At 42.5% G+C, this 15,161-nt stretch overlaps 1 protein-coding gene across 2 annotated transcripts in view; it reads left to right on the top strand.

Annotated features, from left to right (window-relative positions):
• The window catches only part of pacs1b (phosphofurin acidic cluster sorting protein 1b), a 71,041-nt gene that overhangs the window by 49,041 nt on the left and 6,839 nt on the right, over positions 1 to 15,161 (top strand). For both annotated transcript variants that reach the window (XM_026162392.2, XM_026162391.2), the window contains exons 5-10: positions 4,806 to 4,950; positions 5,064 to 5,155; positions 6,555 to 6,632; positions 9,846 to 9,905; positions 13,703 to 13,863; positions 14,362 to 14,455. In XM_026162392.2, coding sequence (XP_026018177.1) covers positions 4,806 to 4,950; positions 5,064 to 5,155; positions 6,555 to 6,632; positions 9,846 to 9,905; positions 13,703 to 13,863; positions 14,362 to 14,455 — 630 coding nt within the window. The remainder of the gene's footprint in view (positions 1 to 4,805; positions 4,951 to 5,063; positions 5,156 to 6,554; positions 6,633 to 9,845; positions 9,906 to 13,702; positions 13,864 to 14,361; positions 14,456 to 15,161) is intronic.

The following is a 15,161-nucleotide window of genomic DNA, read 5'->3' as shown; positions in this document are numbered from 1 at the left end:
CAACAAGCCACCGGTCACGGTCTCATCTCTCTAAACATGCAGCTTCTGCCCTCTGCTTAAATCCGATCTTCATTTCTCAGCCGGTCTTCGCAGAACGTTTTCTAAAGCTAATATCCAGCACGATAATCCGCGATGCTCCTCTCTTGTGGCAGCTCCCTTCATACACATCATTCCTCTCCTCCTTTGTCATTCAGGAAATTTTCATTCACAGCGGCGGCTCGCAAAACGTATTTATTGCCAACCTTCAATTAACCTTCACGTAAACTCAATTCGCCGAGTGCGCTTTCAAATCAGACGCTGGATTTTGATCTCTGGCCCGGCGTCCTCTTCTCGGCCGACATAAATGTCGCCACAAATCAAACGTACAATTAAATTTCAGCCTCTTCTGCCAAAAGCTCCTCACATTCCCTGCTTCCTCCGATATGAAACTGCTTTAAAAGGCTGGTGATTTATGCCGTCTGTACTTGTGTGCGCACGTGTGGACGGTCTTTGTCCTTTAGGAACGCCTGTTAGCTTTCACCAGCTGTGTGTGTGTGTAAGTCAGGATTATTAAATGTGTAAAACACCTTCAACTCTCTGGCTTCACATAAAATGTTTTATGGAGAGAAAAGAACATAAATCCACAGTCACTCAACAAACGGGTCTGATCTCATGTTTACAGGAGTGTCTTTGTAGATGGAACTGAACCAAATACGGTAGAGTGAGCTGTTATAATACATCCAACCCTAAGTCAGACTTCCAGTCCTGATTAAACTATGTTTTTGGTGCCTGCTGGCTGTCCATGGCCGTCCCTGCATATATAATAAAGTCACATTTTATTCCAGAGCCAGTCTCAACAGACAATTTGTCTGTTGAGTGCTTTATAAAGGACAGAGGCCATAAATTCAGACTCGTACGTACGGCAGGTTCAAACTCATTCCCTCTGAGCCACAGCAGAAGTTACTCTGCTGCCATATTCTGCCTAAAGCTCTGTGTGTGTGTCAGGAAAATAATACGCTACAGGGGACACACGTGGGCTTTCAGAGTCACAGAGAAATGTCATGTTTATGGCACTGTGCTGCCTTAATATGACAGGTAGTTTCCACTGACCCTGCAAGCAGCAGGAGGAGAATGAACTGCTGAACCTGTTCATGATTTCAGAAACATTTTGCTTCTGAATCTGAAATCTTACAAATTCAGTTTTATTTATACGTTACATTGTAAGGCTATAACAATACAGAGAAACCCCAACAATCAGATGAGCCCCTATGAGCGAGCACTTTGATGACAGTGGGAAGGAAGAACTCCCTTTTGACAGGAAGAAACTTCCAGAACCAGGTTCAAGAAGCCGTGACTGGTTGGGAAGCAAATGAAGGGTAACTCAGAAGAAGTTCAGGACGGCGCAAAAGTCTTGAGCCACTCCCCATTTCTTTATATTTTGCTTCTGAATAGCCTTTCATGTGGTACGGAGCAAAAGTTCTCCAGGATTTCTGAAGGTCTTTAAAAGCTTTTGTTTGGCTGCTTTTTCCACATATTTTCAGTCCAGTCTCTCTGGACTAACCAGTGTTGTGTTTACACAGTACAGATAACAATTGTATCTTTAGGCACTTTATTACTATCAGCATGTTGCAAGAACACATCATTTGTTTCCTTTTCTTTAGATAAATCGTCGAAAAATACCAAGGATATCACAGTTTAACTGCTACAAAGTAGTATTTTTGTACCCACAAGGTACGGTGAGAGTCGAGGACCAGGTTAACGGGTTAGTCGATTTCTGAGTGGAGTGATGGACTCACTGCAGTCGTAGTTATGCGCTACGTCTCGTTTGAGCGGGCTCTGAACCTTTAATTTCTCGAGTGTTACTAAACATTGTTCAACAGTGGCTGCGTGTTTTTGCATATTTAGAATTCTTCATTTGTTTTCATTTTGCTTTTATTTTGAAGTTTTCCTCACACTTCAGTTTCCTTTCATTTAGTTGCCATAGTAGATTTGTAGATTTGCGCATCTCGGTTTTATTTTGACTGTTAGTGCTGAAAATGTCTAATTTCAGTTACGTTTTTTTGTTTTTAACTATTCTATACACTCATGGTGTCTCAACACATGTGCAGCAAAGCCCCCGATGCCTCGTGGGATGGCAAATTTAATCCACAGAAAAAATGCACAAAGTTCATTTTGCAGAGATTTTCAGAAGCTGCCATGTATTTCGGAGACTGAGTATAGCTATCTTTAACCGTCACACTGCACAGTATGTGTTCACTGCAATCAGTGCTTTGTTTGAATAAATGAACACAAGCTCAGCAGCTGCCTTCAGTTATGGGCCATAATAAAATACTTACATAAGTTACGTCTAAGTGAAAGTGTGTCGACAAAGTTACTGTTGAGAGCAAGTGTGACACGGCCATGAATGTTATACAGAGGCAGAGTAGGCAGTGTGATGTGAAGCACTGTTCTGCAGCTTTGAGTTTTCTATTGAAGTCGTAGCAAGCTTAGTTGGTAAAGAGCGCCAATACGCTGTGTTATATGTTTACATTACAGAGAAGGATGGCCGCTAATTAGTGCACAATAACAGACTAATGAGACACTCACAGAAACACAGCACAGACCTCTCTGACAAGCTCTTATTGTCTCGGACCACACAGGAAGCTGTTTTATTTGTCTGCATACAAAATGCTACAAGAGCCACCAACACCACAGATACCTTGAAGTCGAGATTAGCAACTCAAAGCGGCCGAGGTGAAGTTAGCAGTCAGCCTGCGCTCCTCTCACCTGTCAATCAAGCAGCCGTGATCCTGAGCCCTAATAAAAGCTTAAGCTGGTGAGGTGGTTAAAGATCGATGGCTGCACAGGAGCAGGTTAGCAGTAGACCACCCACACATTTTAGGGTTTTTTTTTTTGGTGTCAAGCTGCTTTTTTAATGTTTTGAAGTTGGACTTTTCTTTGGGGACTGAAACTACGTCCACTCTGGAAGTGATTCACAGCCATCAGAGACGATAGAAAGTGAAGCAACTATGTTCAAAAATGTGGTAAAAATATGGGCAAACTAGCAACTAGTGGGCAGGACTCAAGATAAACTTTCTCAACTTCAAGGCGAACGATCAAAGCGACTAATAATGAGAGTAACGAATGGCTTTGATTTACCTGGTAGTAAACACTTTAGAGGCAATTGGTGTGAAAGGCTTCCAGTCTGAATCTAAAAGTGAAGCTGATTCACACACAGCTCAAAACTCATTCATTCAGAGAGCTGTTAGCTTGTGATTTACTGTTAAATCCTGCACAGTAGGAATCGACTCCTTATTACCTTTGTTACAAACTATCTCCAGACTATTTGGACATCTACCAAAATTTGTTCGTACATGAACGATGCTCACAGGGGGTTTATTGTGTGAGTTGTGATTTTTTTTTATTTGTACGAGACTTTAAAGCTTTAAATTACTGTTAATTTTTTTTTTCTTTTTTGTAGAGCGTGCAAACCACACAGGCTCACTTTCAGTTGGAGGTTTTATGTGATGTCATTGGTGGAGGGAGGTTATTCAAAGATCTAGCGGTGTAAAATTACTGGTTGTCACTTTTTAAGCACCATGAAATCCTCCATAAAATGCACAATTTTGTAAGAAGTGGAAGTGTGAGAGCGAGATGACATAACAATTCCTTTAAAATCATCTTGTCATTTATTGCCCGTGTGCTTTCACGATACTGAGAAATAAAACATTGGTTTCATTACTTTTTCTTAATTTAATCAATATCTATAAATGTTTCTGACTTTTAGGCTTTGAAGATATATTAAAATCATGTTAAAGTCATCATTACTGCTATTTAATTTTTTACTACGTGAAGAAAATAAAGCATCATGAGCTCAGGTGGAATTTAACTACTTTAATTTTTAAAACTGCGTAAAGATTCAGAAGATGCGCCTGCACTGAATCCTTGTGTGGGTTTTACTGTCTTCATGAGGGGAAAAGCAGTCGAATTACGTCTGTGTTCCTCTCAGACACGCATGTTCATCTTCATGCTGTTTGATAGATTTGCATAATTGTCTTTCTTTGAGAAAATGGTTAAAATTAGCAGCTGCAGGAAGCTTCGGGAGCCTATCGGCAGCATGTGCGCCAGTGTAGGTGAATGGATGCACGGCAACAACGTCTCTCTCCTTGAATGTTTGGCTAAGGCTGGCTCCATAATAAGCTGCTCAGACTTCATTAAATGTGCGAGTGTGACCAGATTCCTGAGAGAGGCTGGGTGTCACTCGGTTAGACGCACAAACACACACAGCAGACGTGGCGCTGCTCTTTGCTGCAGCCGCACAGAGAATTGATTGCCTCTGCCTCGCCTGTGCGTGCTTTCTCTGTCGGCGTCTGGTTTTGTTCATTTTCCTCAGCCTTGTTTTGTCTCCCGGTTTCTTTATTGTTGTCTCCATCTGCAGAGCTTTCATGCCAGTCTCTATTGCTTCACTGCTGTTTCCCCTCCTCGTCTAATGCAGTTTAAATGATGTATAGTCCAGTGTATCCCTACTTTGTCTGTACAGGAAGACCAAGAATGGAAATAAGTAGATTTTATCCTCAATAATTCAGTTAAAAAGATTATCTGACTTCTTTGTTTTTTCAGTCTCCTTCTTTCTGTTTGCATGCTGCTATTTGAATATTCAGACGCTCATTTGGGAAGAGTTTCTTTTAAAGAGAACGTCGAGATTCTATTCAAATCTCATACAGGCTAGCACACACTAAGTTGTGGATACTTGTGGATAAAAACGTAGCTAGAATGTGGATACATTTACATTTAATCCAGCTGACTCTGATCTCGTTTAAACGCTGCTGCTTTTTTCCTTCCTCAAGGTGATGCAGCACCCCAGCGAGGGTGCCCAGATCCTGGGGCTGCACAGCCAGGTGAAGGATGCCTCAGTGCCCGTGGCTGAGATCAGAGTCTACTCCCTGTCGAGTCAGCCCATCGATCACGAGGGACCTAAAGCAAAGATGTCTGGTGCGCACATCATCTCACCGAATCTATCTTTCTCTCTAATAGTCTGTGTCTGCCCTCCTCCTGTCAGTTTGCTCCCATTCCTCAGTGGCGTCTCTTTTTCTGCGTCTCCCTAGATCGTTCTCCAGACATCGACAACTACTCTGAAGAAGAGGAGGAGAGCTACTCGTCAGAGCAGGAAGGCAGCGATGACCCCATTCACGGGCAGGTGTGTTGAGATGAGGACAACAATCACTTCATGGTTAATCTTGCAGTCACTCTGCTTGCTTTGGAAAGCATTTAATGCCATCACATTTGAGCTAATATGGTTTCTACACTTTTCAACACGAGCTTGTTGTTGTTGTTTTAATTAAATATTAATGCCTCGCCCTCCATTTTCAAGTTGTTTTACATCATGGAAGCGGCTGCTGAAAGTATGTGAGCAGCACAGATCATAAATAATTTATATTTACAGCTTTACAAAGAATGAAAACATCTAAAAATCAAAAACCCAGCTCTCACATTTGAACCAATACCATAATTCCCACTGATTTCCACGTCTACAAATAAATATTTTTGTATAAGCAGACACAGGAACGACAGAAAAAGCGAGTCGTCCAGATTTGGTCGAACCGACGGGGTTATTGGGTTTTCTCCAGGAGCATCAGTTCACAGTGACACTGGTGTGATGATCAGCGGAGCACTGGTGCTTTCTTTATTATGTTACCTTCTTTCTGAGATTACGAGAGAGAAGACGGTGGGTCTCAGGGGGACGTAAGGGGAATTGGCGCCCATCGGTGCGAGAGATTGAAAGGAGCAAAAAGACAGCATGGAGAGATAAGAAGAGAGCAATGAGGCTTTTGGGGGCCAGATTGAAAAGGCAGAAGGGAGAGACGGAGGGAATCCGAGCGCCAAGAGGGAGGATAAACGGAGCGCAGGGCGTTACGGTAGAGAGGTGAAGAATTAACTTCAATACTGAAGCAGGAATCGGGTCAGAGCTGGGGTTCAGTTTCTTGTTTTCATGGTTTTTGTGTGTTTTGATGATAATATAACCAAGGGCAAGTTAAGCTGAGTTTTGAGGGACATTTCAACACTGCTAAATGAGAGACAGATGGGGGGGATAAACACAAGCTGTTGTTTTAATTGATTTTAATTGAACGTCAGGGTCGGCCAAGTTAGCCACATCTATTCTGCTCTACTTGTCACCTGGCAACACGGCCTTGTTTACTGATATCAGTCTATTGAAAAATAAGAATACATTTAGTGACCTACTGATTAAGCTATTAGAGCTGCACCTAAGGTTTAAGTCACAGTATTAGTAATTACAGAAACCTAAAAACTGATTTCTTTGTTTCGCTGGCACAAAAGGAGGAACGACAACCAAAAAACACAAAATAAAGAGAAATAGTGGTTTTTGGCTTCATGTTGGCAGCCAGCAGCTGAATGAAAAAACAATGTATCCATGTTACCAGGAGCAACAGTGTAACCACGCAGACAAATTGTGTCGCTAAGACTCATTAGTTTTTTTTCTTATAGCTGGAGTTGGCGACCTTGAACTAACCTTTAAAACACCACTTGCTCTCCTCGTCTTCCTCTCATTCGTGTTTCTCTCACTTTTTCCTTCTCAGTATCTGTTTGATGAAGACGAGGAGGTGAGGAAGAAGAAGCCGAGGCGTAAGCTGCCTTCCAACGCTGGTATCACCAGGGTAAGGAGAAGAAAAGCCCCCTCCCTGATCTCCCCCTTCATCCTCCCTCTCTTTTATACTCGTTTTTCTGCCTACCTGCTTGTTTTGTGCGTGAAGCACTTTTGCAGCAAACCCGCTTCGTGCGACGGCCGTTTCAGATAAATTTGATTTGACTGGACTCAACAACCCTCCCTCCTCCTGCGCAGCCTCTCGCCTCACCTCATTCAACCTCTCCTCCTTATCTGCTCGCCCCAACCTCCCCTCCCGCTCCTGTCTCTCTCTCCCGGCCTGGCTCGCTCCCGTGTTGGTTTATCTGCAAATCCATTTTCTGCCGCTCATTCACTCTACGTGTAATCAGGCCGATTTTAACCTGAGGCTGCACGGACACACACGCGCACACATAAACTGTACATAAAGGCTCAGCAGGAGGCACAGATTACAACACAATTTAAATTTTTTTAAATCACCCTGGAAAAAATGAAGGTAGAGCTGCAGCTTAGCAGAAGAAAGGCAGCATTTGGTATGTGCGTGCTTGTGTTTGTCTAAGGAGGCTGTTATTGCGGCACCTTTGTAGATTCTATAGAACACACACACACGTGCGCGCACACATGCACACACTAACCACCTGCACTGCTACACACACATTAAATATGTACTCGCTCTTAAAAGCCCCTACAGCAGACCCTGCACCCTGTGCGTCCCCAGGAGGTCCGACATGAAGCCGACCCTCTCCACTGCGTAGCAGCAAATTGCGACAAATCCTCCAAAACACTCTCACTCTCCACAGCCACTCAGACACCCACTTGTTTTGCAGATGAAAGCTTTGCTTTGTACTTTTTTTTTCCTTCATTTTTTACATCCAAACTGAGTTTTTCATCCTTTCTTTTTTTGTTTTGTTTCTGGGTTGTTGTTTCTTTTAAAACCCAAAACGACGCTGAGAATTTTATTTTAACGTTTGGCCTGAAGTAGATTTACACACATGCGAAGATTGTTGGGTTTCCACTAATTTTAAAAAAGAAAAACATGCCGTGTCCCAAAGATGGCTTCAGGTAGAATAATCTTCATATTTAAACAGTGAACTGCAGTGTTTGCAAGGACAGTTGTGTGTTTATGAGTCGGCTGTATTTGCTGCTTGACTTTGTGCATTTAAATTAATGTCACAGAATAAGAGGATGATGCCAAGCGTTTGAAACTATGCCTTTTGTTCATTATCTGTATTTTTCATGTCCAATCAGGACATCGAAGTCATGAGTTATAAAACACAGCGGACAATAATAGAGGTCCTGCCTTTGTAAACTCAGTTGGGAAATAATCACATTGACTAATATAAATTTCGATCACTATCATAGGATCAAAGTAAATTTTTTGCAAAGTACATTTAGTAAATTGCTTTCTAGATTAAATATTCATGCAGAATAATCTGTTTTTGACTGATCCAGGTAATTACATACCCGAAAAATCATAGTGTTTATTAGATTTATGCAGAATTATGTAAGAATCCAGTAAAGCCACAAATCACTGATGCACATTAACAAATAGATGAACACAGAGATACCGAAAGGACAAACGTTAGTCACAGGGAGCTGCAGCTACGCCTCTGTTGGCATCCACCTGTCTGACAAACAGCTAAGACTTGTTGCTGCTTAATATTTCAGTGGGTGAGTCATACAACTGTGAACATCGATGTTAGGTGGAAAAAATGTGCTGCTGAAATCAAAACAGGTTTTGGACTGGGCTGTAAGCACGTTCTGCAGTGATGTTGATCATTTGGATATGAAAGTCTGTGTGCTTTGCTTCTAGAAGCATCCTCGAGTGGTGATTGGAGGAACTGCAGAAGCTGCTATGGTGGTTGCTGCTCGCTACCTTATAAACTACCTCTATTACTGCTACAGTGTGCTACTATTACAGCTTAGAGGTGAATGGGCAGTTTGTAGGGCCACACAGTGAATGTTGTTAGTGACATTTGGCAAAATAACTGACAGCTAACAGGTGGGTGGGTACGTCCAGAGTTAAGGGGTATTCACACAGTGACTGGCGGCACCATGGCAACCAGTCCCCATAGAAATCCATGACTTCAAATAACCATGGGGGAAATGATCGCCGGCAATACATAGTGGGCGGGTCTTGAGTTTAACTTTTCTGACGGTTGAAGTGAGCAATTAAAGTGACTACCAATGAGAACGCAGGATACCATTGATTGACATGTGACAGTAAATACATTCGAGCACTGGTGTCAAACCTCCCGCATGGCCATTCATACTAGACCATGTGATTTATTCCTTCTTTGTTTCTGATTTTTGTTTAGCTGAACCTTTTGTATACTCTTATACATTTATGTCTGAAATGAATGTGTTATTTGTGAATACATTGTATTTAGTTGCTTTAGCTTTACTGCAACATTGAAAAAAAAACCCTATTCTAAACATATTGCAGTTATTTTGTGTCAACAGAGCAAGTGCAACAATGTCACCAGCTGCTTGGAGCTTACTACATTATCATTTAAAGCAACGGTGGCGTTATGTGATGTGTTTGTAGAGTATGAGCCAGAGGCTAATACAAGAGACCAGGTGGCTCAATAAGTTATAACATTTCTCTGCAACTGCTGCGTGTGCAAATTAGATAGTAAGCATATCAACTCACCTATGAGGCCGTCAAATGGTTATTACAGGTTATAAAAAGTGTAGTGTTTTAGAAATAGTCTTGGATTTAGTTTTTGAGGTAAAAATAACTTGTGCATTTGAAGATCCGCTTCCTTTTTGCAGGATAATCTCGTCTGGCTCACAAATGTCACGCACGCAAAAATGTAATTGAATTTTGAACTGCCGAGTCGGACAGATGTCGCACGTTTCAAGAAAAACTCCAGACTCGCGTTCAGTAAATGTTACGTCTTCCTTTTTCAGATCACTTTTTGAATAAGATAATCAGTCCTTTGCGATTATTCAGGAAACGCATCTCGTGTTGGGAAGCGTCGACTTGGATAACCTCGGTAACGGGCCCGCTCTCACAGATTCCAGTGTAATAACACGAGGCACATTTTTCCTTTGCAGAAGTGATGCTGCATCCATTAACTGCTGCTGTTTTGACTCATCAGGCGTGAAAAGTGCGTGGAGATTGCCTCCTGTCGGTTTTCCCTAGGCTGTCGTGTTCTCCCCCCACACACACGCACACACACTGATATGAACATCTATCTCCGAGTTTCACGTTGTGCCTTTTTTTCCATTTTCTCTCTCACAGCAACCCAACATCAAACAGAAGTTTGTCGCCTTGCTGAAAAGGTTTAAAGTCACAGATGAGGTGGGTGCTCATTTCTCCGTTGTTTTTCTCTCTTCTATTCCCCTCCCCTCTCCGTGGCTCTTCTTCCTTCCTGATCACTTATATCACACGTCCACACTTCGGCTTTATGTGCGAGGTTCAGAGTGTGCGTTTGCCAGGTTGTTGGGAGTCGACGTGTATTTCAGTTGAGCTTTGAAGACACACGGAGATGTGTGGGAGAGATGTGGCAGAACAACTGAGATTCAGCTGGCAGCTCACAATGACATTGTAATTTAAAATAGAACAAAGATGTTTGTGTGTGTGTGTTTGTGTGCTTCTGTCAAGCAAAATATGTGTGTGCTGTCTCAAAGTGGGTGCGTGTGTGTTACAATCTATTAAAATTTCATTACCTTCCCTCTGTGTCTTTACAAATCGAATTTTGTTCGTCTGTGCTTGCATCCTGTGCTTGCTTGTGTCGCTTTTCAAAATTGCAAATTGGAATATTGCTATTTTATTTGTATAAGCGTGTACGACATATTGATTTTGTTTGATTTCATACAGTTGGATTGTTTGTGTAGTTTTGTGTCTGCACACCACCACAGAGGAGTTTCAGATTTGGTATTAACGTGCAGATTTTCAGCTTTAAGTCGAGGTTTTTTTTTAAATTAATTGGATAACTCGCTGCACAGCAGCCAGATGATGCCCATCCATTCATTATTCAATGACAAATTAAGAGGATAAAAGATCTGGAGTTAATTAAACTTGTATTTGGTAGCTTTTCACTGGGATTTTAAATATGAGGCCCAAGAGATGTCGGTGCAAGTGAAGTATGCCGTCATTAAGCCTGCAAATCTCGGGAAACCTGTCACAGAAAGAGCAAAAACTTCAGTAGCGAAAAGAATCTACAGTCTGGTGCATTGTTAGAAAGAATGGATGCACTCAGCAGCTCAGCTACACTAAAAAGCCTAAAAGAGCACAGAAGACGGCCAAAGTGCACGAAAACCATCAGCGGTTTCACTTAAGTCACATCAGACTTGGACTGAAAACATGTATAAGAGCACGCACAGTTCTGGAGAGTTTTTTGTGGACGGATCAAACTAAGATGAAAAAGTAGCAGAATGATGGGAAGAGAAGCATAGTGGCAGCAGTGTTAGGGCGAGGGCATGTATGGCTGCCAGTGGAACTGGGTCAGTAGTGTTTGTTAATGATGTGACTGCAGATGCAAGCAGCAGGATGAACTGTGAAGTGCACAGGGCTGTACGTTCTGCTCAGATTCAGTCATATGCTGCAGAACTGGTCACACAGTGCTTCATAGTGCAAATAATGACCCAAAGCAAACTGCAAAAGCAACTCAAGAGATTCTTGAAGCAAATAAATGTGATTTTCTTCAAGTCAGTCACCTAATCTCAACTCAGCGGAGCAGAATTTTGGCTACTGAAGGCAGAGACCCACAAAAAAGCAGCGGCTGCATTAAAGGTCTAACAAAGCATCCCAAGTGAGGAAACGGCATTTTCTGACGTCCATAAGCTCTACACTTCAGCCTTCTAGACTTGTGTTCGGTTAATTTGGAGCATCTGAAAACAGGAGACTGGTTATAAAAATGTCTGTAATTCCTGAACATTGAATGCAACACTTTCTTTAATTAAAGCTGTTTTAAGATCTGCTGTAATGGTGTGCAGAGGCAAAGCCTGAACATGTGACGTCTTTTATTTTAATTACTCAGATCACTGTTATTGTAAAATGTTCCATGTGTATTGCTGTGACCAGTGTTGCAGAAAATCTACTTCTGCTTTATTCATGTGATTACAAACATTGCTGATCCTAGCAAAACTCTTTCTGCTACTTTTTAAGTACCACGAAGGCGGTTTGATATTTGTTGTTTATGTCTGTTTGTGTACAGATTTTGTCACTGGGAAAACATCACAGCCGCACAAGACAGAGTTATAAAATTTTTTAGGTGTTTAGTTGAGATTGAAACAAAAGTGGAGTTCAGAGGTGGGTCTTGTTCAGTCTGTGTGATCTAATCTGACGAGGGCCTCTGGTCAAATCTGACCTGATTATTTAATGATGGTTTGGTAGAAGTGACGCTCCATGTACTGCAAACTGGTTATGGAAGCTGAGGATTGGATTGCCCTCCACACTGATCACCGCTCAATCCAATAAGCAGCAAACCCCTGCGGACCAATGTAGCCTTTTCAGGTCAAGGCCCCGTGGGCTAAAGGAGTCAGTTTAGGTGGTCCTGATTAGGATACTTCCTGGACGTCACCTAAAAGAGGTGTTTCAACCATGTCCTACCGAGAGAAGGCTGCCAGGAGACTAGCTGGAGAGATTATACCTCTGGGCTCTCTTGAGAAACACTCAGTCCCCCACCGCCCCAGAGTCCCTGTGACCCAAACTCAGATAAGGAGCAGAGGATAGTTGGATTCTTATAGATTCAGCCATAAGTTTAATTATTAACTATCTGGAAACTCATCGCTGCAATAGAAACCCAATTTTACCCCAGCTTATCCTTGTTGAACAACAAACTAGATGATTTTTACAATAAAATCACATCTGACTCGATAGTAAAGAATTCTCAGACCAAGGCCGTCTCACGGTTATTCCTCTGATGCACCATCAGTCCACGTGTACTAAAGGCAGTAAGACTTTGACCTTATTTGACCAACTGCCTAATAACTAAATCAATCCCCTCGACAAACAATAACACTACAAAGGGCCTGACACCTCACCTGTCATTTGATGCATAAAAAGACCATAAACTTGTTGAAAAGCGTCACCATAGCAGCAGCGGGGACAGCTTCACATCATGCACTAAACACACTTTCCGTGAGAATGCACATCAATCTGAAACACTCAGGACCTCCTGCAGGTTAAAACACAATGTATTTCAACAAATATTACAAAAGTGCAGCTTGTGATTGAACTGATGGATCAGTAGTGCTTTACACAAATTCCCAGTACCAGCGACTGAAATGATATTGTTTACAGCGCTGGTGTTTTTCCTTAAGGAAATATCCTGCCGTCCAAGTCTGCTTTCATTGAGATGCCAGCCACGCGTGTGCCTATGACACAATCACAATGAAAAGTCTGTCCACAGACATATAAACACCCGTCGGAGTACTTTGAGGTGGTTGCTTCTAATGAATGCGTCTCCACCTTGTTTTTCCCCCTCAGTGATCTCACACACATGCACGCACACACACAGGCGGATAGTGTTACATTATGAAAGCAGAACCAGCTATGCTATCACATCAGATAACAATACAAATGATTATCCATTGTGTGTGGTTTACTGGCTGGCTCCTGAGTGCGCTTTAAATCGTAAAGACGTGACGTCTCTGTTCCCACGCTGAATGAACATTTTTGGAGTGGAGTGCTGGTCCAAACACAAACTCGTGTTATTTCTGTTTATCCCTGCTTGTATTGCTTATGATTACATGCATGAATACTTACCTTTTAAGTCCAAATCACTGCTATAACTGGGCTCCCTGTTTAGGAGTTAGGCTGAGCTGCCTGACTCGCTCTGATGTTAGCCAGGTCACTGTGACATGTAAGCATCTCGCTTCTTTCACTTTTGATATTCAGCTTCTGTGAAATTGCGGGCTTGCAAAGCCCCGTGGTGTCAACAGAGAAACAGGCAGTGATCCGTGTCTGGTTTCACAGCTGGTATCAACATGTCTGTCCCCTGTACGCACAGAGATTAGTGCTCATTTAAAGGAAGGGAGGCTGCCGTCGATGTGCTTTTTGTGTGAAGAGAAGTGACAGATTCAGGTGATAAACAGAAAGCTGCACAGCGACCGTGTGTGTTGGTCACCCGCTCCTCCGTGCGTCTCTCCCAGGTTGGTTTTGGCCTGGAGCACGTGTCCAGGGAGCAGATCCAGGAGGTGGAGGAGGACCTGGACGAGCTGTACGACAGCCTGGAGATGTACAACCCGAGCGACAGCGGGCCGGAGCTGGATGAGACCGACAGCATCCTGAGCACGCCCAAACCTAAGCTGAGGTACGAGCACTGGCACAGACGCGACATTAATATTCATCCCCACACTCCCGCTTCACCCGCACAGACACTGACGAGCACACAGAGAGGACTTTCATTAACAATTCAGAGCCCCCTCTGTTGGGCGAAGCTGCTCATTACAGCCACAGATTAAAAGCTTGGCATGAGCCAAAACTGGGTCAGTTTTAACTTTGATCAGAACTTTTGAATAATAATTATTTTGCTCAAAAATTCTTCTTTGCATACTTAAACGACACAGAATCGCTGCCCAGTCTGAGTCATTATTTTCAATAACATCAGAAAGCCTCAGAGTGACCCAGAACCCAGAAGTCTTACCGCTGTTACTTGACTTTCTTCTGTTCTGCTCTTTCTTTCTGTCTATCATTAAAAAATAAATGTGTGTTATGTAAGTATCTGAATAAAAAGTTAACGTGTGTGTGTGTGTGTGTGTGTGTGTGTGTGTGTGTGTGTGTGTGTGTGTGTGTGTGTGTGTTTGCTCAGGCCGTTCTTTGAGGGAATGTCTCAGTCGAGCTCTCAGACGGAGATCGGCAGCCTGAACAGCAAAGGCAGTTTGGGCAGAGACACGTTCAGCCCGGTGAGTAACTCACTGAAACGCCTCACCTGTTAGAGCGCAGTGAACTCTTCACGAAGGATATCTGACTTTACAACCGGAACACTTTCAAACCTGTGTCCAAATGCAGCGCTCGCCTCGTTGGTGTAAAGTGAGACCTGTGTCCGTCTCAGCAAAAACTCAAGAGTATTTGTATTTTCTCTACATTGACGTTACCTTGTGGGGAAAAAAACTTGATACACAATTTAATTTAGTAGTGTTGGATATACGGTACTGTGCACAAGTCTTGAGCCATCCCTTTGTAGGCTCTACTACTATTGTTACAACTAAAACACGTAATTTGCTGAAAACTTGGCATATCTCAGCACGCTGTGCAGTCTGTCCTTAAATATGCTTCATTCATATTTCAATAAATTGCTGCACATTCCTCATTTTATTAGCCAAACATAAAGAACGTAGGGTTGGCTCAAGATTTCTTGTGAATACTATAACTTCTTCTATTTCTTGGGCCCTTAAGAAGTCATAGTAAAAGTACACGAGAAGCTGAGCGATACGGCATTAACCTAAGATTGCAAAGTGCTTCTAGTGGCAGGATAGCAAAACAATAAAGCTGTAGTAAAACAGTGTGACTAAGTAGCACATAGTACCATAAAGTACGTGAAGAATGCAGCATGAAATGAAGCAAGTAGCATGAAAAACAGCATGCGACTCTGCATTGATGTGCTAAATA

This window comes from Astatotilapia calliptera, chromosome 3 (genome assembly GCF_964374335.1).
Source record: "Astatotilapia calliptera chromosome 3, fAstCal68.1, whole genome shotgun sequence".
Classification (NCBI taxonomy): Eukaryota; Metazoa; Chordata; class Actinopteri; order Cichliformes; family Cichlidae; genus Astatotilapia; species Astatotilapia calliptera.
The sequence above is the reverse complement of the archived record's forward strand: the minus strand, read 5'-3'. Positions and strand labels throughout refer to the sequence as shown.